The sequence below is a fragment of the Nothoprocta perdicaria genome, unplaced genomic scaffold (genome assembly GCF_003342845.1).
Source record: "Nothoprocta perdicaria isolate Ctin4 unplaced genomic scaffold, notPer1 scaffold_131, whole genome shotgun sequence".
Taxonomy (NCBI): Eukaryota; Metazoa; Chordata; class Aves; order Tinamiformes; family Tinamidae; genus Nothoprocta; species Nothoprocta perdicaria.
Window position 1 is genome coordinate 312583 of NW_020454439.1, and position 23535 is coordinate 336117.

At 38.2% G+C, this 23535-nt stretch overlaps 1 protein-coding gene across 1 annotated transcript in view; it reads left to right on the top strand.

Annotated features, from left to right (window-relative positions):
- The window catches only part of CNTNAP2 (contactin associated protein like 2), a 432568-nt gene that overhangs the window by 254446 nt on the left and 154587 nt on the right, over positions 1–23535 (top strand). The window contains exon 7 of the mRNA XM_026033686.1: positions 5196–5352. Coding sequence (XP_025889471.1) covers positions 5196–5352 — 157 coding nt within the window. The remainder of the gene's footprint in view (positions 1–5195; positions 5353–23535) is intronic.

A 23535-nucleotide genomic window follows, 5' to 3' on the forward strand; every position in this document is an offset into this window, starting at 1 on the left:
GGTTGTGGAGTCTCCTACTCTGGAGGTCTTCAAAACCCGCCTGGATGCCACCCTGTGCCACATGCTGTAGGTGTGCCTGCTTGAGCAGGAAGGTTGGACTAGATGATCTGTAGAGCTCCCTTCCAACCTTAAATATTCTGTGATTCTGTGATGACTTGAAACCAGCAGTTGGCCTTCTGTGAGGAGTCTAAAATTACTGTATCTTTTAGTGTCGCTTAATTCAAAATGTGAGTGTAAAGAATACATTTCACTTAAGCATAAAAGAATTCTAACAGCCTTCCACACATGCAGATTAACTTTTTTTTTTTTTTTTACATTTTCTCTTTTTAATGCCTTAATTGTATATTATCCCTGGTACCTTACTTTCATTTCTAGCTATCATTAATTTAGCCTTCCATAGCTGTAGTTAACCATTTGGAAAGACGTCTTTGGGCCTGTCCTTCCAAATAGGAAGAACTCAGCGATCAGTTCAGTTCCTGCTCTTTTGATGTGTTCATTTAGCAGAGAAGTGAACAAAAGAAGGTATACAGAAAAATATAACAATTTTGCACATAATTTAGTACTTGACATCCCCAGAATCCTTGATGTTAATTAATAACAGGAATGGTCCTGTTACAATAAGAGAAATAAAAGGCAATTGTCCAAATATATTTTTCCATCTTTCTGTGTACTTTAATTCAAAATCATCTAGTCCAGTAGATAACTCTTAATGATGTGTAGGAGATCAACTAAACGTATTTGTTAAAGTGAACTGCTCCAATGAGCAGTTTTTAATAGTCCTTTTTTTTCAGATGTTATGAGCCATTCACTTGGTTTTGAAAATGTTCCTAGACTTTCTTTTTAAACCATTCTCTTTAATTTTAAAGACTAGAAAGAGGTGAGGAAAATTTCCTGTCGTGTAGAGGTTGTTGTTGCAAAAGGTGGTATTTTCTGTTGAGGGAAGCATGAGGAGGAGACTGGAGAAACCTTGTATTTAAGAAGAGGTAATGAAAAGAAGATCAACATTTAGCTTAAGGTAGTTTACACATAAAGGGATGTATTGTGGAAGTGTCTGAATACCACAGTATATCTTGTCCATTTTATTCAACTGCTTAATCTGAGTTGTCTCAGTACTACTGCTTCAGTTGCAGGTACTGAGCAGCTTTGAAACAAGACCCCCCACAATATTGAAGTTATCCCTTTTTTTATTCATCAGTTGCATTTGAAAATAATTTGTTTTATTAACTTCTTAATAGAAAATAAAATGTTCTTGCATAAGTTACGTATTCTGAGGCAGTTCGATGATGTTAGAAATAAATATATTATTGACTGTTGAAAGTTCTCTTCATACTACATTAACTTTGGCTGGGTATGTTTTTATATTAAATGAAATGTTTCACAAGAAGATATATTTATGAAATGAAAATGGAATGGCTTTTTTATGACATTTGCAATCTGTGAGAATACAAAGAGGCTCCCTAGTCTTTTTTTCTTTTCTGAATTTTCTGTGGAGACAGAGCACTTCTTACTAGAAAACACTGATGGCCAGATTTGTTACAAAAAGGAATTACAAAATATTGCATTTTTTACAAACTTGGGATAACCTTGCATGTAGATTTAAATAAGAAGTATTATTTTTCATTAATTTTCAGTGAAGTGCATCAGTGCAATCAGTGCATCATTGCAGCCACTATTGCTTCTATTACATGTAAATGTTAAAGGCTTTTTGTAGACAGAGTGAGATTTGAATCACTAACCATATGGTTTGAAGCTGATGTTCTGGCAAACTCCCATGTCCATATCATACCCCATGTAAATAAGAAGAGCTGTTTTGCCCTCACAGCAGTATGCACTAAGATTGCTTTCACATCTCAGACATTAACTTTGTCTGTGAGGTTAATGGATATCCTCAAGGGCTGGATGTGTTTGTCCATTTTTTTGGTATCCATGCATGGATTATTCCATGCTCCAAAAGCATGATTACTTTTCTTCCAAGTGACTGAATAAAAAGCACCTGAAACCTTGTTAAGGGTCTTCTATTCAAGAAGGAAAATGCAGATGTCTCTTGATTGCCCACTTAGCAGACATGTACTTTTAAAAATGCTTCTTACAGCAGTGCTCGAAGGAGAATGGTTTCCTTCCCAGAGGGTAGTACTGCATCAAGACTGGATTTTAATCAAAACCCCAAGGCAGACAGAAAGTTCCTCTCTTGCTTCTTTGTGTCCTGATGTTATTTCTCCACAAATCCTTTAAAAGCATATCTTCTCCAGCGACTAAAATGTTCTTCCATGCCAAGATAGCTTCAGAAACAACAAAACAAAATGCCTTCTGGTATTAACTTGTCATGGCAATACACTTAGCATAAATGTGTGTTTCTGTGTATATATGTATATACACACACACATATATACACATATACATATATACACACATACATATGTATGTGTGTATATATATACATAAGGTAGCGATCAGTCTTTATACTGGAGTGCATTACTTCATTTATAATAAACAAATTGCTGTGAAACAGGAGCATTCACACTTTCAAAAGGAGGTGACAGCTGTGAAAAACAGGGCAAAACAGGAGATGGGAGAGGGTGGTCCTTATTTCTACAGGGTTTGTTGCCTTCATGACTGATCTTTGTTTCAACCTTTTTTTCTGTTTTTCTTTGGGTCCATCCCGTAATACTACTGTGTTAGGAATATGGATCTGCATATCACAGCATTCCCATCACAGATATTCGTAGTGTCCACGAGGGCCGTGAGGTGTCTGTGTATCAGTGTGGGGCTTCTTGGTGGTGGGGGTGGCTCCCACAATAAATGCTGAAGGCAAAACCCCTAAAACCAGAGCTTACCTCCTTGACTTTTCTGCAAATTAATCATGTGTGTTGGTGTCTCCCTGAAGTCGTTTGCGTTCCTCAGTCTGATTGCAAGTCTGTTCTTAATAGCAGAGGTGCCCTGACTGAGTCAGGTCCCCTGCCAGGGCAAAGGAGAATATCCACACCGGAAACAATAGATGGGAAAAATAGCTGTCTAAAGCCTGCTGGATTTAAATCCGTGTGTCAGTCATCATTTCAGTGAATGAAAACACGCTCTGTGCCTGTCGTGGCGCCCTGCGGCACCCATCACTGTGGTGTGTAATTATGCTATCACTTTCACCCACTTTCATCACTTCTACCTGTTTCTGAATTCCTAATCCTCTTTTTGACAAGTCTAAGTAATTTTGCTTCCTTCTGGTACTCCAGTCAACAATTTTGCTTCTTAGCAAAGTGCTTGCTGATTGAATCCTGCAATTCGTTGCTTGATAGGAAAAGGATAAACAAATAGAATTTTGACTGAAATCCTAGTTTTTCCACCCCTGCACATAAACCAAGCTCAAAGATGGCAAAAAAAAAATCTGATAGCAGCTCCAAATATCACTAATGCTATAGCTGGATCTTCTAGTGATTAAAGTAATTCAGTCAGTAACTGTGACAGTGACAGCACGTCCTTCACATGGCTCTCTCAGAAGAATCTTTGGGACGCCTGCAGTATCATCTCGGATATGTTTTATTACTGCTTGGAAATGCCGCTGCAGCTCTCCTGCCTCTCAGCCCCCCCTCCCTTTGTAATCAAGGCGCCAGGGGCCAAAATGTCTAATTAGGAACCGTGACTCGACTCGAGTCATCCTGCCACCGTGTCCAGGGCACTAGTGCTGGGCTGGAATGGCCCTTCTGCACAGCAGTAGGAGCAACTAATAAACACCTCCAACAACCACAAATTTCTGACATCACTGTGTTTTCAATAGCCATGTTTTAATACTGTGTTTAACAGTTCAAAAGCGTTAAACAAAGTTAGTGTTTTGGTTTTTTTTTCTCATGTTGCTTCAGGTGTTTGTCTGCCCTCTCCATATCTGTAATTTTCTTTAAAGATTTCTGTGGATTACTTGCCACGTATCTCTGGGATAGAGGCAGATTTATCGTCTAGAGGAAGTGGATTTATGACCAGGATGACGGAATTTAATTGGGAGGTGGTTACTTTGGGAGGTGGTTGTGGATGCAGGTTTTTGGAGATGTGTGAGTGAGGTGCAAAGACAGAAAATTATCAAAATATTTCAGTCTTACTTCAAAGAGAGAAAAAATGAGATTTCTGTTACGGAGGATTTTGCATGTAGAATGTGATAGTAAGTCAATTACTTGCAAATGGCTTCATTTGCTTTATTGACAGAATGCTGTATGCAGGTTTCTTTCATTTCTTTACAGCTATACATGTAAAGAAATTTTTATGAGCGGAGTTCCACTCTGTTTTTTAATTGTGAACCTCCCCCTAAGATAGATAACTATATTGAAATTGACTGAGTTAAACACATGGTCTTCAAGTTAAGCTCTTATTTAAGTGCCTTGCTGAACTGCAGATAGGAAAATAAGTCTTTCTAATAAGATTATTTTATAAAATTGAAATTATACTAGTCCTATATTTGTTTACGCATAGCGTAAGAGGCTTAGTTAATCCAAAAACATTAGAAATGTGTATATAGAAATTTATAGCAATGTATGAAAATACCAAGTTACAAACTAAGCACCAAGGAATACGATTATAACAAAGGTAAACTCACTTCTGCTCAAGCACTAAAACCATCATTTTTTAAAATTGTAAAAAATTGTTACATTTCTTTTGGATCCTGTTATTATCTGTGTAAGCTTTGCTTTGGACCAGCTGGAGAGCATGATGAACTTGTTTACTTTTCAGTGAAAACAGATTAATTCCCAATGAAAAGCTGCTATTTAAAAGCAAAATGAAAATAAATGCCTCTCTCTCTTTCTCTGCAGCATTTGTGGTCAAATGTTGAGTAATCCATCTGATAACTAACTATGCAAATTCAAAATTAACTTGAAATAGTTACGGAACCTGCTCACATATTTTCATTACATAAAGAGGGAACAATTTAAAAGCAAAACAAAGAGCATATGAGGTAAAAAAGAGTTGGTTAATTCAATAGCCATACAAAGGGCGAATTGCAAAAAAAAAAAAAAAAAAAAAGAAATATGTTTTGCTCACCTGGTGTTGCCCTTTGAATTGCTCAGTATAAGACTGCATCTGATGGCCAGCTAGGCGGGATGGCTGTCCAGGTATGTGTTGTTAATGCTGCTGGCATATTAAACACGTGGGCCCAGCTGATGCCTTGGGAAGCTCTGCCTCTTTGATGCGTGGTGACCTGGCGTTGTTCCTCCTTGCAGAAGGGAACCCGTACACGTGGTGGGTCGGCAAGGCCAATGAGAAGCACTACTACTGGGGCGGCTCGGGACCCGGCATTCAGAAATGCGCCTGCGGCATCGAGCGCAACTGCACCGACCCCAAGTATTACTGCAACTGCGACGCCGACTACAAGCAGTGGTGAGTGCTGCATGGGCAGGCAGCACGAGGCTTGCCACAACCAGCAGCTCGGATAGCTGCTGCCTCTGCCCTGACCGTCTTTCACTTAAATATTGCCATATTTTTACCAAAGAATGAAGGCAAAAGTGTTATTTCTGTGATCCCTCCTACTGCAAAACACCTACCTGTACGTTCATTGCCATTTTATAGTATCAGTTATTTTCAGATTTCAGAAACGTATCCTTGTTTTGAATTCAAATGAACTGTAGAGAAGGGTAAAGCTGCAAAAGCAAATACTAATAGGAGAGACCGGGATTTTGACTGTAGATGCTACTTTGTCTCCCCCGTGCAGATTTATTATGATACGGTATTTAATTTTATCTCTGCATCTTAGGTTTTTCCCAGATTTTCTACTTTTTTAAATAGTATTATTTTTTGACTGTTTGACTGTAGGCTATGAGAGATAGGAGTTCAAGTTCTTGCCTAGTGACTTCTGCCCTCATTATCCATCTTACATGAGAAAAAATATGTTAAGAACAAGATTTAGAGGGTATTATGGAGTGAGGCTCTCTTCGCTAGTTCAGACGCAGCTACTGCACTTTACCTGAGGTAATTAAATATTCATTGCCCTCTTGGTTCCAACTACAAACCTGTAGCCCATTTGGGAAAGACAGTGAGAGACAGGGATCTAGTTCCTTGTCGAATAAATAGTTATTGATTCATCCCAAGTGGAACAGTTTTAACAGAGAGACTGAGGAAGCCTACCCCAGAATATTTTACAGCCTGGTAACAGGGACATCCTACTATGAGGTAACTGATGTGGGCTTAAATCCCTCCAGACTGAAAAGAGAATTAAATCTGCATCTCCGATGTACCCCGTAAATGCTCTAGAAATGACCCTACCATGTAAAATGCATCACCACTTTGTGTGAGCCCCTGTCTGTGCTCTCTAAATGTTTGGTTTATGAGTTTTAACCTCTTGTGTCCCTTTTGTCCTGACAGGCTGTATCATGTTATACACGGCATGCAATGCTCAGTGACCAATTGGGTCAATACTCATTTGAGTGCTTTTTCAATTTACAGCAGCTCGTGGACATTTTAATCAATATTGGCTCATAAACCATCTTGCACTAATTTAGTCATTAATAGTTGTATGAATTCCTGTAGAGTTACAACAATTACATGATATGCCAGAGATCAAAAAAAAAAAAAAAAAAAAAAAAAAAAAAAAAAGTAGAAAAAATGAGGTATAAAAAGTCAAATAAGAGTAATAAATGAAATTTTCCAAGACCTTCAAAACAGTACATGAGGATGCAGGAAAATCAAGCAGAGAAATATTTTGCCACAGTCAATGCTACAGTAAGCTTTGTCGCTGTTAGAATAAAACACTATGAGCTATGGTAGGAGGATGAACTCCACAGCACCACAGAGAGCAAGAAGTCAGTATTAGAGGCAGAGGAGCTGGACATGGTGTGAAACTTCAGAGCTAGAATTAGGCAGAGGTTAAAAAATGCTAAGTCACAGGACTCTGATTCACACACCAGGCACTAGAGCAGGGTGGCAGGAGGTAGGTTTGGTTTTGTGCCAAAATGATGATGATAAAAAGAAGATACTGTAATAATAATTGGAAGCACTTATGTTTTTTGTTGCCTGAGGCACTGGACGTGTAGCCATGAGTAATAGTCTCTGTGTACTGTGTTTGGACTGTACGCTTTTTATGCTGAGGGAAATTCATGGGGGAGATAACATTGACTTTTGATCTCTTCTTGTGTCTTCTCTAAGTGTCACAGATGATATTTTAATAAGCAGCCTTCTCTCAATAATCTTTTCTTATAGCCTCTGTGACCCTGGTATACCTGGAGATTTTATGGCATCTATTACTGCTTCCTTCTTAGACACAACCGTTTATTCAAAACTTTAAATAAGAAGGCATTTTCATTTGAGAAAGACATTTATAAGGCTGTATTTTTTTCTGGATATGCTTCAGTTTCTTTTCATGATAACTATAGAGTGTGTTATGGGGCATTTCATGAAAAAAGGTTATAGGACTGAACATTACATTTTAATATGCAATATGTACAAACAGCAGTAGAAATGACAGCTTTATTGTGATTGAAAAGACATTTTAATGAAGATTTTTTTCTTTTTTTTAGCTTAATTTTGCCAAATTCTAGCCCATTCCGAAGCCATACCTGTTACTCTTAAATATTATTTTGAAGACACCTAGTTATGAATTTTCTCTAGCAAAGATGATTGAGTGACATCTAGAAAGCAGATGAGCCCAAGAATTGGAGAGGTCTTGCAGGCTTTCCTGAGCAGGGCAGAACATTAAACAGGGCCCCCAGCAGCACAGCAGTACTCAGGCCTGGTGACAGCAAAACAGCTCCTGGTCTGCACCTCAGCATCTGCAACAGCAATATTGGGGTATTTGTATCAGCGCACAGAACGAGTAATAGGGAAAGGAGACTAGGCGGGATAGAGCAGAGTATTAGGAAGCTCAGAGAGGCACTGGTTTGGTTTGAAAGCATGCTTCACATCAGTTTGAATCTTCATCTTGAATCTTTACATATTCCAGATAGCTTTACATATTCCAGATGTTTCGTAAACTGTTGTGTGTCCTCTCATCCTTAGAGGTAAATAAATAAATAAAAACTAAGAATACTAAGAGCATCAGTATAGTTGAGAAGGGAACATGATACAAGGATCTTCAAGAAGGGACTAGCCAAGATAATTTCAAAATCAAAATAGAAAGAAAATAGGCACAGGCTAGTAAAGCCTTGCAGTAAAGATACCTGGGTATCCCTGCAGAATGAGGAAATTCCCTTTCGTACATGGAATATTTGCAACTTACACTGAGCAGGCAAGTCTTGAGACACAAACTAACCAAATAGTTTGCCATATAATCTCTCTGTAAATCATCATTAGAACTTACTGTAGAAGAACTTATTATCCCGTACAACAGAAGGGCTGAGTGTACGCCAAACTGGGCTAAGAGGCCAGGTGGGACATTTGCAGGTTGTATTTCCAGAAGCAGAGAAATAAAATGGGAAAAGAAATCTTCTGAGTGTGAACCGTGGGCATGAAAGGTGAAGAAGGGAGAGATTCAGCCAAGAGCTTTGGATTTGGAATCGCAGAGCACTCTGTTTAAAGGAGGAGGTTGGGGAACCATTGCAGAATGAGTCAGAGTGAGTCATGATGATGTAGTGCAAGTAGAATATTGTCTGCAAATTTTTATTGCAGAAGTTGGAAATTGTATTAGAAATGAAGGAGGGAATTGCAGGGTGATAAAGGATCTCATAGTGAAGGTAGGAGAATGCTCCCCTGGAGAAATGAGTTCAAATGCTGCTTCTCAAACAAAATGCCCATGTGATGCTGACCAAGTATTGTAAGGATTTTTTTTCAGAGGTGGATCACACTAATTGCTTGATCCTAATTTTCCATGTGCCTAACTGGAGGCTCAGAGGTCCAATTTGTGGAAGTACTGAACATTCACAGCTGCAGCTGGCACCAGTGAGATTAGTTGTGTTCTGTCTGAACTTATCTAATGCTATGTACTCCTAAAGAACAACAAAAATATCAGCCTGTAGGCATCTCGGACCATGCACTAAAAGGGAATGTGTGCCTTTAAACTTAAATATCTCGTCCTTAACATCCAGTCTCTAGAATGAGAATGATGTCAGTTATTCATCTCATGGGGATTTTGCAAAGATAGATAGATTCATGGAGCAGTTGTTTCCTATAGTGATAAGCCCAATAGCAAAGCCAAAGAGAAAATGTTGTCATTATAGACAGTCTTGAAATATGCATTAAATATAAGATGGGGTCCACATATTGAACCATGGGGGTAAATCAGAATAGAGAGTAAGGTTTTATTTAGTGAATGTTGACTGCCTCGCCTGAATGATTCTGGAGTCCTCTGGCAAAAAATAATAGTGACCAATCAAGCTCTGTTCCATGGTGCTTTGGCACAAGGCACAGACTTAAGTGCTGTACACAGCCACAAAATATTTGTTTTATCTCAGATATTATATTTTATTTGATTTTTTTCTTTCAGTTGTATGACTAATTTTTTTTGTAGTTGCACATGTAGCTATAGAATCAATTGTAATGCACCTTTTCTCAGGACCTACATTAAACCATAGTCTTATTGTACCTGGAGTCTGGGTTGGATTGATCTTTGATGCTTTCTAAAAGCCCAAATATGAGTTTTAAAAAAAAAATAAGTGGAGTGGAATTAAGCAATTTAAACTGTATATTTAAAATAAAGACCTCAAAGTATGCACAAGGAGAAGCAGACAAAAAATTACGTATCACCTTATTACAAGTGATGTAAGAAGTCACTGACATATGACTGACTGACTTCATATGACTGACTTTTGGAGCAGCAGTGAAGTTGTAGTTACCTAAGAAGTTTTAGTAGTCTGGATAACTGCATAATTCACCTAACCAAAGGGAATTTTTTGTAAGTTCCAGTTGTAAACTATAGTTGAATAGTTGTTCCTTATTTGAAAGCTGAGTTGATTGAACAAAGTGTCTTCAAAGTGTCTTCAAAAGGCCTGCTGAGAGGACAAGGAGAAAAGACCAAATGAGCTCTTCCTGGTAGCTGACTGCAGTTTGCAGGAGCTCCAGGTGAGGTCAGAGCAGCTTGCAGGTTTCTTCCCCAACCTACAGTCCAGCTCATCCCTTCTGCATTTGTTTTCTCCTTTGCTGAGCACCTTTTTGTTCTACCTTTCCAAATGAAATAGGAAGGAGAGCATTCTGTAAGTTTATTGGGTATTCACCATATGCCTACTCTTTAGATCACCTTGATGGTACCTGGCCAAAGGGTTTGCTCTATTGAGATGCAGCCCATATGAAGTATGAAATTCAGATTTGCGTATATTTGCACATTGCTTGCAGACTGAAACTTGATTCTTAGAAGAGCAATGTTGCTCTTCTGCTGCAGTGTAAATGTTAAGTACTAATAATTGCAATGATAAAACTTTATGGGTAAAGGAAAATAAACAAAAGAAAAAAAAGCAAGCACAGGTAAAAGATCTTCACCTAGAGCATTCCACCAAGGCGAAGCTTAGTGCTGAAATTATCTATTATTTATGGACAGTATGAAATCATACCAGAAGCAAACCAGTTTATTTAAAAAGATTAGTCTTACTCACTAAGCAAGCAAAGATTATTGAAGAGAATGCTGTCAATTGTCAAAATCAGATTGCCTCAACCTTGAGAGAATAAACTGAGATTGCTGTTATCAGCAACAAGGAATTCCCTGGGAAGCTGTTAAATTTTCTTCAGATGAATCATTTAGGTAAAACGTAAGACTTTTTAAATATTTTTTTAAATACATATTATTACCACTTAGACTCTTCTTAGTTTTATTGAAGAATCGATAGCATTGGAGAAAAAGATAAACTATTCCAATTAAGTAACAAATGTGATGATCTGCAAGAAATTTATGTTCCCAATCACCTTTGATTCTACAGTGAGTTAAATGCCTAGATTCCTTTGGGAATCTTGGTCAAAGATTCTACTGCACAGGCTGTTCAGTTTTTCTTATGTAGTATCCATAATATGGGAAGATGCATGAAATGATTCTGTGAGTGGTTTTACTGGGATAAGGTGATATAAGGAGCTTTTTCCTTTAGCACCTGCTGATGAGGGTGCACATCAGACTGGAGAACAGAGCGGGGATGTCAGTGCTGTGCAGCTCTCGGTGTGTATCGCAGCTCTGTCCACCTGCAGCTTAAATTATGGCCTAGAAAATGCAAGAAGTGCTGGGTGTCCTGCTTTCATGACAGGGCCGTCATGAAAGTGCTTACTCAGTGCTTATGACTACTGACGTGCTTGCTAAACTTTCAAGAAATATTTGATGGCTCTCAAAATGATCAAGAGACGTTGAAGGACAGTTCAGAGATCCTGCGGATTTGGACAAAGGGAGGAAATGAGCAATGGAAACAGAAGAGAAGTGAAGGGAAAAGCAAGGTCAAAAATTCCAGAGGTGTGGATAACATCTGTGTGAATAGCAGTGGTTTCAAAGGCAACCATGAATCAGACAGTTGTCAGATGAATGGAGAGCAAGACAAAGAAAATAACACTCGTATGTCACCAAGGCAAAACTAAATTGTTGATGAAGCAATTCAGAACCACTTTATCATCAGGGGTCTTGACTTCAGGAATAAATCAAATGGCTGCAGGCAGCCTAATTTTCTTGTTTATCCTCTGTCACAGTTTGGAAATTAAAGTTTCTTCCTCTAGAGTCTGCAAAATTCCCCTTTTATTTTTGTGAGCTGTTTGACAGACCGCTCCACAGGATGCATCACTCCTTCACTTCAAACTCTTCTCCTGCCGTAGAAGTTTCAGAAGGAAGTTTCAAGTGGTGGAAAAGATATTTAAACGGGGACTGACCTTAGATGTTTTAGTGGCAGGAATAGTGGAGGGTATTTAAATGACGTCCTGCAGCTTTGAAAATATAGTGTACCTGATGCTTGGCAGGTCATTTGTAGCCAGATAGCGCAAGCTATTGAAGACTCCTGGAGACGTGGGAAGGCACTCAGGCTTAATGTTACACTATAGTATGGGCCAATTGTCATTGCAAATGGTATTTTGGTTTCTTTCTCACTCAATTTTGAAAATCCATCTGTCTGTTAACATGAGCTCCCAGTGACAGAAAGAACTGGCAAGTTATATTACACTGGCCTCTCCTGTCCTTCATTAAAAGATGTTAATAATGTAAGAGGATTTATTTATTTTTTACTATTACTTTCCTATCTGTGCAATAACTGGAGAGGAGACTAGACAAAACATTATACAAGGAGAAAATAAGACTTACCATTGTCTGTAATTAATTAAGTTTTCATGATATTTAGTTGCTAATTATAACAGTAGATAGAGAAGCCTAATGAATTAAAAGGAATTGAGCAGGAATACACCTAAAAGAACCTGAAGGACAGTAGAAGTTGCAGTGTGGAGTGCATGTGACTACAAAGAGCAAATATATATGAGCAAATTTTCAATTTATCCAGCCAGACTGGCTGTATATAAAATCGAATATTTATATGACACAGCCATACATTTAAGCAATATCTTTAAAAAGAGTCATTTTTGATAAAATAGGGAGGAATTTGACAGGAAAACTTACTGTTCTGCATTAAATGAAATGGAAAGAAGAGAACAGAAAAACTTTCAGCAACAGAAAAGCAAATAGCCAAGAGTCAGGAAGTTCAGTGCAGCCAGTTATAATTTCACCATTAAAACTACTCCAGTAGGAAGAAGGGTCAAGTGGCTGGGTGTTAAACAGGCTGCACGGGGCTCAGCAGCAGTCATGAGTGTTTCAGCGATGCTGAAACAGAATTGGTCTGACAAAAGCGATGGAGTCATCCCGTGAGTGTATTCTGCCCTCTTTCCTTGTAAACCTTTCCCTGTTTCCCTTTACTTTGTGTCTTGCATATGGTGGTTCTGTGTTTCCCTTTTCTGCTTCTCTCAGAAGAAGAGGTTGAATTCCTTCTTGATAATCACAGATTAAGAGTTTGGGACATGGATGCTGTAAAGTGGAGGGATCAACTTTAGCCAGTACTTCACAGTAAGTGCTCAGGCCATTTGTTTTACATAGATTTTTAAGAATAGTATCAGCTTTCCCAGAAATATCCCTAAAATGTGTATTTTACCGCTGATAGATAAAGCACAAGTGGCAGCACTACTCCAGCGGCTAGACCTTCATCACCCAGGTTGCCCTCACTGATCTAGAGGTGTTCCATGTAAGTGCTGACAACAGCCATATATGTTTAGATCACGGAGCCTGGCAGATGGAGAGCCTGAAATAATACAGTTTCAGGGCACTAGGAGTTTGAAAATTAAATTAGTCATGAGAACTTGAAAATATTCCTGCTCTCGTCACTGTTCTCCCTTCTGCATTATTCATCTTTAGGACTGGGCTTGTGGCCTTACACAAGCTGAAACCATTTGACATTCAGCTCTCATCCCACCTGTTGATATTAAAGGGAATCATTTCCCTGCACACTTGCGGCCCAGGACAACAAGCAAGCAGCTGAGGAACCAAGCCTTAATTTCTCCAAAACTGAAAACATAAGAAAACATGGGCATTGGCATGACACGGTGTGACTACTCAGCAGTCTGCCTTATATTTGGTTAAAAAAAAACCCTTTTTTTTTGTTATTATTTATTCTGTCCCATGTGCGTGTTTTGCATTATGATATTTGCCCCAGTAGCACTACAAAGCTCAGGATGAGGGTGCAGGAGACTGCATTGCTTTGTGCATCGTGAGCAGAGGCTTTTCCCTTGCTCCATACATAAAAATGGTTGAGGTCTAGCGACGTGCTGAGGATGGAGAGGATTCCTGGTAGACTTCAGGTTCATCCATCATTTAGCGCTAGTATTAGGGAGGAGGAGAGAGCGGTGGCAAGATGTTATCCGTATTTATTAATTTGCTTTGTAAATCACTGAGAGACAAAAAGCATGAGTTTGTCCTGCTGCCAACCCCCCTTCTCAGAGTTACTGTTCGGTTTTGCTGCATTCATTTGACCTGATTTCCATGCAGTCACAGGCAGCTGCTCTCATCCAGCTCCTTTTAAGTTGCAGAATGGCTTTTAAGCTAGAAATGTGGCACTGAATAATTCGTTCATAATTAGTTATCTGTAGTTGCTACTCTTGGGGATATTCTTAAAATTATTAGGAATGCCTGATGGTTTTTGGCATATTCTAAGTACTTTGTGATAGGCTTATGAATTAGCAGGTAAAAATGTAGTTATATGAAGTTTTTCCTCCATTTGGATGATATAAAATGCCATTTCCAAGATATTTGTATTCTTTTTATTATTGAAGTTAATGGTTATTGTTTGAATGAAAAATCAAATGACCAAGAATAGAACCACGTACGGTGACTTGTCTAGAAATATACTGAATTTTAGTCCAAAGGAAAAGCTTATGGTCTCAACTTTAGAGAAAATGACCTTACTGTCCCAGCTTGTCAGGTAAGGGCAGAGTGTGCTGAGCACTGTTCACTACCAAACTTTTCAGCTCCCAATTATTTTCCCCTTCTCCTCCTCCTCCTTTTATTTGTGTGCTAACTGAGAGAGTAATGACTCTGTCCTCACTGGACACTCTGTCCTCACTGGAGCGCAACGAACATGAGATCAGCCCAGTGCCAACTAGTCCAGTGTATTTTCCTTAGTGCTTGACACTGCTTAGCTCTCAAAGAAAATACAGTGGTTTTCTTTTCTTCTTGTATTGTAGGGGTCCAATGACTTTTTCGGAGTCACTGTGATCCCGTGTAGAAAAGGTGAAATCTTTGACTCCCCTTGGCGCCGAGCAGCTCAAGGCTGCAGTGCGTGCTTGGCTGGCGTTGCTGTTAGCTGCTGTAATTTTACAATCACAGATGAGTCCATCAAGCTGAGGGCGTTAAGCCTATAGCATAAACAAAAGATATATCTGCTTTCATTGTTCATTTTTTAGTGTGTTAGGATATTGCATATATATATAATATTTATGTTCTCTAGAAAAGATACTCCGTATTTAGGGAGACGAAGAGTAAATAATCATATATCACCACCACCACCCACAAAAGAAATCCCAGAAAGCTTTTAGATACATTTTTGCATCAGGTTCCATACTCGATGGGGATGATTTCCTCAGAGTCATGTGCAAAAACTGTGTTATCAGCTCATTACTCAGGCAGTTGCAAAACTTCCATTTTTTAGAAAAAGAATCATTCTTTGTTCTTATTTTTGTCAGCTGATTAGCACTGCAGAAGACTTGATTTAAAAAAAAAAAAAAAAAAAAAAGGCAAGTTTTCTCTAATATTCCTGTTTCCTTGGGAACTATTAACTATTATTACATATTACATCTACTGCATTATTTTAAAGAGGAAGGTTGCTTATACAATCAGAGAAATCCAAAGCAAACCTCTCATAAACTCTGCAAATTTGATAAAAAATGCAATGGCTCTAACACCAAGAGAAGAAGCAAAAAACGCTTTTTGTTTTATCCAGACTTGTAAAAACAATTTAAATTACACGGCATGTATTAATTTCAGGAACTAGGTGCTTGTTTGACCAGTTAATGCCAGGCCCTCGTCTCCCATTTTGTTTTGTGTATGTGTTGCATAGTCTGTGGCTGCCCCTAGATTTCTAGTCGTCTTGTCAGTAGTTGTGACTTCACATTTTTATCCCACTCCCTCCAAAAAAGGAATACTCTTGTTTTTCCTTTTTGTTTTCTCCCAGCATACTATAGGGGTAAAAATTAGTAAATCTGAATGAAACTTTTAAGAGTTGTCTGGGAGTGCAATGAAAACTTTATAAATCAGATCCTGCATCATTAAGTGCTTATATTTGTCATCTTTTTTCAAGCTAGTCTTTAAAATAGCACCGGAATGCTATATGGATCCTGTATTCTTTAAGGATAGCTATGTGGATATACATATATAAATAAATCTTCTGCAATTACCCTCCAAATCATTTTGCATGCAACTTTTAGACATATCATTACACAACAGAAATAAGCAAGCTTACTAATGAAATTCAGATGTTATTTTTTTCATATTATACTGAAATGTATTACTGGGAGGAAATCATTCTACCTAAACCACTATCTTAGAAGAGCTAATATTGTGTATTCATTTGCATTATCACAAATGTTATATTTTGCCCTGCTTTTGGTTGACTGCAACAAGGAATTATGCAGCTGAAATTGTTTATAAGATTATATTAAATGTAGATTGAAGAAAGGAAATTTGTCTTGAGCTATGAGCTGAGGTTGATGCGTAAATTATACAGTTACCTTCATTGAAGTACCCTGTCTGAGATATTTATTTATTTATGTCATTAGAGTAGAACCAAATGAATATTTAGAAAAAGCAAAGAAAAAGCCGATTTCCCAGCAAGTAGATAAATATTATAAAGAAAACTATAAGACAAAATCTGCTGACAGTTGTAGAGGATGTTATAAGGGAAAAAAATATACAATAAATACAGAAAAATATAGATCTAAGATCAAAAATGTTCAAATACCTTGTAAAAGCATGTATGTATTTTTAGCTGTGGCTCTCATGAAACAGGACTGTTAAAAATGCTATTACTAAATTTAATCATCTCCTATCCTGTGCTTAGGGGGTATGGCATAAAATGTGGTAACAGTCTGCAGTAATCAAGTGTCTTATGCTGGGATATATATCTAATGTCCCTCAATAAAAATCGTATCAGAAATGTTAAGAGGGTTTTTATAAGATTTGGGAAGCAAATCCAAACTCCTAATTGGCACAATAACCTTATAAACTCATGTTCCTAAAACTGGCCCTTCATTTCATGCTGTCATTCTGCACCTGCATCCAAGGTGAAGGACTGAGCTGTTGCAGTTAGGCAGGACCCAACAAGGAGGCAACAAAGGCCTAAAAACTGTGAAAAGGGAGCTGAGACTCCCTTTAGGGACCACAACAGCCGATCCGAGGTATCCTTGTGAACTCTCCTTATGAAGAGAACTGATAAACAGATTGTTTTAATCTCTGTCTTATAATGGAGAACAACAAAAGGAAATGAAATAAATGAAGAAAATGCAGTGTGATTTAATTGGGAAATAGATGAAAAGTGGAAGAGCTCAAGAGGGAAAAGAAAATTGGGCTCAGGAGAAAGTGGGAGAGCTGGAGCAAGAAGCTGAGGATGATGTGTGGGAATTCATTCATAGGAAGATCAGCTTTTGGCAGAAACTCATCCTAAAATGACTATTGCTGGTACTTGAACTGTCACATTCAGCATTAGTTTGATGGTTGCTGTATGTCATTGCATCATATTATAGAGACATACCCTGGAAAAGCAGACAAGCGGAAGCAGGCAATTTAGTTTCATAATCTTTTAGAGAAAGTCCTGACTTCCCTTCTGTTCATGAATCACCAAATATAATAGGGCATTGATCCTTGCAGGGTCCCTGAGTATTTCATTTAGTATTTCATTCATTCATTTCATTTCATTCATTTAGTATTTCACTAAATGAAAATAATTAATAATCCTGTATATACTTACACTTTCTTTGCCTCAGAAGAGCAACAGTTGTAATGACAGTACACCATAAAATAAATCTTGGTTATAAAAGTAATTTATTTCTAGTAATTTTTTGTTATGCAAAAATAATGTTTCATGGAGAAGTCTCGGGACAGATATATATTGTTTGCAGAAGTGTCCTGGGGGAGGGGCAGGTGTCTTCCACAATTTATCACTCTGTTTCAGAGGAATGCAAACAAAATCATGCAAAGAAGTGCTCTGTAATTGCGTTCTTGGATATTTGCCATTTCTGTTTATTTTCCAGAAAAGTCTGTTACAATTATTTTTCTTTCTTTATTTTTAAACCAGCTTATGTTAGTGGCTTCAGTCAAAGAGCCCTAAAAGGACAAAGTTCCCAACACTACCTCCAAATATTTGAATCCCTCAAGTAGAGGGATTACTGTCTGTATTCACTAGGAAGCAAGCAATGCAAATGTTTTGCTACTAAATGAAAACATTTGTTAGACAGTCCGTAAAACACCCTCGATAGCTGTGAACAGAAATACTTGTGCAAATCACCTGTACTTGGAAATACCAAAGTCATTGGATATTCGAAAGGAGATGCAAGGTACTAAGGAGTAATGTTCTTGTTACTGTTGTTTCAGATTTTCCTCTAAGGAAAGGTATCTCCTGGTTAATCCCTTAACAGAGTAGCACGAGGCTGGTGCTTTGCTGCAGTTGGAGACCTCAGAGTTTTGGGGAGTGCATTTCCCACAGTTGGGGGCCTTTTGGAGAGAGGGCATTCAGGGCTGCGTTTTCTGTGGGATATTTTATGACCACTGTGGCATGCTATTATTTGTGAAGAAAAAGAGATGGCCAATAAACCTGTGAAGAACGTGAACAGACACTTCATCATATTTCTGTGTTTGCTGGAGAGCTATATCAGCTTTTTATTTGTGATGTCATATTTATCTTCTCTGTCAAGTAGACTCATAATGTGATTTTTAGCTGCTAGGGGCAGGTATTCTTGCAATCTATACACATAAATACCCTTAACTTTTCCTTGCCAAAAAGATGTCCAAGATCTATTTTGACATTAAGGGCTGTCATAAACGGTAGTTCATTTTTCTGTAGGCAATCAATTGCGGGGGCAGCACTTATTCTATCTTTATCAAGTATTTGTGAGGGCAGTTGAATGAAAAACAATTGGAAGCCCTTTGCTGCTGCCATTCAGGATTTTCTGGAAACTGAGATGGCCTCTCTGTCCCTTCCTCCTTCATCCTCTTCCCTACTTTTTTTTTTTTTTTTTTTTTTTTCTTTTCAAATAATGGCTAATAGAGGGTACTCATTACTTAAAATTGCAACCCACTAGAAAAGACTTCATCCCAAGAAAATGCAAGTCTCATGGAAGCATTAAAAGTTCCTGTTTATTAGCATCAAATCTTCTGCTCTGCTAAAGCTAGTCTTCTTCACCTTCAGTCAAGCAAAAGAGCTAAAAAGAGAAATGGGGAAATGCAGCCAATTGCCAGAGCTTCGTCACGGCATAAATTGAGTGATGGAAATAGCACATTGCCTGTGTAAGCAGAACAGCAGAGGATTTTGAGGTTGCACAAAATATGTTTTCTTTCTTTGTAGGAAACTAAAGCAACCCCCTAAGATACTATTTTACATGTTGAGATACTTTTGTTTTTTTAAGGAATATGAATGTTACTCAATAATTCAAGAAACATTAAAGTGTTACGCTTTCTGGTAACATTGCTTTCTGGTAACATTACTTGCTTAGGAGTTATCACGTGTTTCTCTAATGATTAGTGAAGGTTGGGCTAAGTGGTTCAGTTCTTACAGAGTTCAGTTAATCAGATGGTCATTCATATCTAGCTTTACTTAAAACTTTCTATAGAACCTTCTACTGGGCAGGAATGAGGCCTGTAAAATTTTTACCATGACTCTGATGCCTGATGGGGAATGGAAGGGGAATGGATGCAGAAGGTGGCCAGGCCGGCCTGAGTAGCAGCTCCTAATTTCAGCATCGGCCCTTGATGGTGGATGGGCCATTGCTGTGATTCCGTGGGACACTTCTTTGATTCTTACGTTTTCCAGAAGGCTTTTAGCAAGGCTTCTTTGCTCACGTATGGTCCTCGCCAGCGCAGCCCGACTGCTTCTCTGCACAGTGCGGTGTGCACAGAGTAGCTGCAGCTGTGCTCTCTTCCATCCTCCCACGCTAAAAGGTGATGATACCATTTTCTCTGAAAATACGTTCTATAAACATGAGCAAAAAAACTGTTTATGCTGACTGACACTGGCAAGCACTAGAAGAAATGGCCTGTGAGTCAATTATTTATGAATGTATTAAACCTAGAAATCAGGATGTCTAGCCAGTGTAGCAGTTCCACAACAGATTTCAGGTGAGTATTGGGGCAGAGCAGACAAAGGCTTGCCAAATTGAAATATGATGAGTTTCTGAAGAGGATTAGGCAGTGTTGCTGCCTGCAGTACTACAGAGCTGACCTCAGTTACTGCAGCCTCTGCAAGTGTTGTCTGTGTAGTCTTCACTCACTGGTAGAAGCAATAGATTTCCCCATATAACCTTGTCTATGGGGTAACTTTTATTTCGTAGACACCTCTGTTTAATTTTAAGGTAAGAAGCATCTGCATTAAAGACATCTAAGCCATCATGAAAGAAAAAATACATTAATAGTTCACGAATTAAAATATTTCTTTATTATTATTATTATCATCATCCTGAAAGGCTCCTATAGTTAGATGAAAATTAGGACTTGACACCCACTTCATCATTATTCTCTTTTGGCCATGACCCTCCTGGCTTGGGTTGTTGGAGACCCAGAGCCAGAGCCTTCACAGCCCAAATATTCAGGGCCGTGTGAGGTGCCTGCACGAACACGCCAGCATGTGGCAAAGGCAAGAAGTCCTACAGGGAGATTTCTTTATTTGGGGAGTCTTCATCCATCTTCAGGATTGTGCTAAGGAAAGAAGGGCTCAGCTCAGGGGCTACTGAGTTAGGAAATGAATGGTGAATTCTGCTAACTTTATTTCAGGGGCTAAAAGACTGATTATATGTAGAAAACAAAAGAAAAGAGTTTAAAGGCTAAAAAGGATAGTAGAAATCCATGTGGCTAATAGATTGTGCATTAGTCTGTGTAGGTATAGCCAAAAAAAAAAAGAAAAAATGCCAGAGAAATAGTCGCTATTCTGCAGCCAGTTGATTTGCAGCAAAACAATCTAAGCATTTTCTAAACAAGGAATTCAGAATTTGGCCTAATATTTAATACCAATTTAGTATAAATGTTCATACTTTCCCTATAGCCCAGATCCTGATCCCAGTGACTGTCTTGCCTCAAAGTGCTGGTAAGTGCAGTGCCTGGAAAAATGGCTCTTTGACTGAAGCACTGCAGAAGCTGTCAGCCTCCAGATGTGACCCCGTCACATGTATTGCAGGAATGCAGGTTTTAAAAATTCACCAGGGCCTGAGCTTTAGTGCCCTGTCTGATTTCCTCTGTTAGTGACACAGTCTATATGTGGGTTTATACACACACAAACAAGAGGTACGGGTATCATAAAAACATGAAAAGACTGAAAACACACTGATTGAAGTGAAATTATTTCTTACTAACATAAGCCTGTATTTGCAAGCTGAGGGAAAGCAACAATGCTCATGTTCTGTTTGCGTTTTATAGCACATAATGAAAAAAAAAAAAAAGACATGTTAATTACCTCTATGCTGCCCCATTGCTTTAAATGTGCTTCTACATCTTGGATCAGACAGTTCCAAATAATTATTTGTGATGAATGAGGGTGTGTTTAAAATGTTGTATAGATGGATATTTAATTCTTCTTCTAACTAAAGCGCTTTCATGATAATTGGCACCACTTTCCTTCCTCAGTAGATGTAGCAGCACTACGCATTATGTTTATAGAACAATTTGTAGATAATCCTTCAAGGTCTTTTGTTGGATTTTCTTTTGAGGTTTGTGCTTTTCAGCCATGGCTGTTATGAATTTTTTCTTCCATTAGACTTTGGCATAGCTTGATGTTTAAAAAAGCAGTTCCCCATCTTCTTGCAAGTTATAGGTTAATTTGAAAAATATACTGCGTACTATATACTAGCTCAGTAGCACATAATAGGGAATCGGTAAAACTTACTCCCCATCCTGCTGTGATAAGTGACCATTTGAGAGAGTTGTCACTCTTGTGGATGTCCCATCCTTCCCCTCACCCACAGAAGTTAAAATAGCAACCACTCTCCTGGGGCTGAAGGATGGGACTGGAGAGAAGATTGAAGTGCAATGTGGTAGTTACCTCTAAATAAGGACTAATGAGTAGCTTGGCTCATCTGAGGGCAGACAATTAGGTCGTATGTAATACTGTAAAAATAGAGTGTTTCAAGAATGAGAATGGGAGCATGTTGCAGCTACAGAAAATAAGATGTGTTTATATTTAAAGCTTGAGTTTAGGCAGAATAGAAAGAGCCTCCTGAATAATAGACTCAAATACCTACGTTTTTCTTAAAGTTCAGTCCAGGCTGGGCTGGGGCCTTTACAGAAAGGGAAGAAATAGCTGAGTAGTTCATTCTCTTAGATTTTTACATGTAATAGTATATATATAACATTACTTTTTCTCCAGCTTTTGTCTTTTTATGAATTCCTTAGTTTGTTATTTAGAACAGGGATACTGGCATCTTGTATGGTTTTGTCCTATGTACTGGTGAGCAAGTAATGTAATTTTTCTGTTTCCCAGAATGTCACCCATGATACAGAAGTAAGAAAGTGCAATTTTTTTAAATAAAATAGAACCCAACACACCAGAGTTGAACATTTTTCATGTGAGACAGCTTTGTGCTTACTAACAAATTCTGTTTTGAAGGAAGCCCAAAAGAAAGTCTAAAAGGGCTCTGATATCCTCTATATTAAAACTAAGCAAGTACAACTGAAACAATAGTTTAAACAAAAAGACAAAGGAGAAAGTATGCATGAAAAATGCTTGCCAAGAGTTATAAATTTGGTTATAAGACCAACTTATCACATGGATGAAGGAGATTTTGTGAGATTATCTACTCAAATATCCTGCCCCAAGTTTCAACCTATATTTTCCCCACATTATAGGCTGCCGTAGTTGTCAAAGCTGCTGCTGAAGTGAACTGTTTTTACAGCAGTCACGTTCATCTTGGTGGTTTTGGGTGCAGTAATTCTGGCCATAAGAAGGGGCTCAGTAGACATGTTATGATTAGCAGCATTTCCTCAGGGACTTGGTTTAATTTTCATGTGCACTAGATTTCTTTGTGAGAAGACCAACTATGTGTTAAATTGGTCTATAGACATTAAGTAAATCAGATTCCACATAAAGTTAGCAAGTGCGCACATGGCAGATGGAGCAATCAAGAGATGGAGACTAAGGAGGCAAGAGTAGAGCGAGGGAAGGAAGGAAAGAGTTGAGCTGCATTGTAGGTTTCAGCCTTGTTGGAGGAATATCCATGGATGCAATGCATAAGGATCAACTCTAAAAGGAATTTCTTGGGAGAGTTAAAAAGAAAAAAAAAATGGAGGGAAAAGGGCTGAAATGAACTTTCTGAGAGATTTTGAGGCAAATGAGTACAAAAGTTAGAACATGCTGTGCAATGTAGGCTGCACTCTTGCTGCAGTAGCTACAAGAAAGACTTTGGTATCTCTTGTTCCCTAGTGCAGAAGCAATCCAGAGAAGTTGTCAATTTTCCAGTGAAAGGGTTGAAGGAATGGTAGATGTCTGAAGAAGCAATTTTTTTCTGATATTTCCCAAGTGCAGGAAGTGAAGGAATACTTCATTAAATATTGTGGCCCATATTCTAAACTAACTAATGCATGTTAGTACCCTTTATTATTGAAATTATTATTGAAATTATTATATTGAAATAATAGGTGTAGATGGGCTGAAGTCAGACTAAAATATAACCATCTGTTGTTTTGCCATGCCATACTCAATTATTTTTGTTTAGTTCTTTCAGTCATATGAAATAAAACTGTCAAAGTTGTCAAAAGCTACAAGAAATGAAACTGTGAGCTGCTGCTCTGAGATTTTTAATATTTCTTCCAGTACAGATTTCTGTGCCTTAAAAAATCCTGCCAAAAGCATATTTGGTATGATGGTTTGATACATGATCCAAATGTTTGGGATAATTAGTAATTTGGGTAACTGTGGAATTCATAGGAATTCATCATTTATATCTGCGTCAATC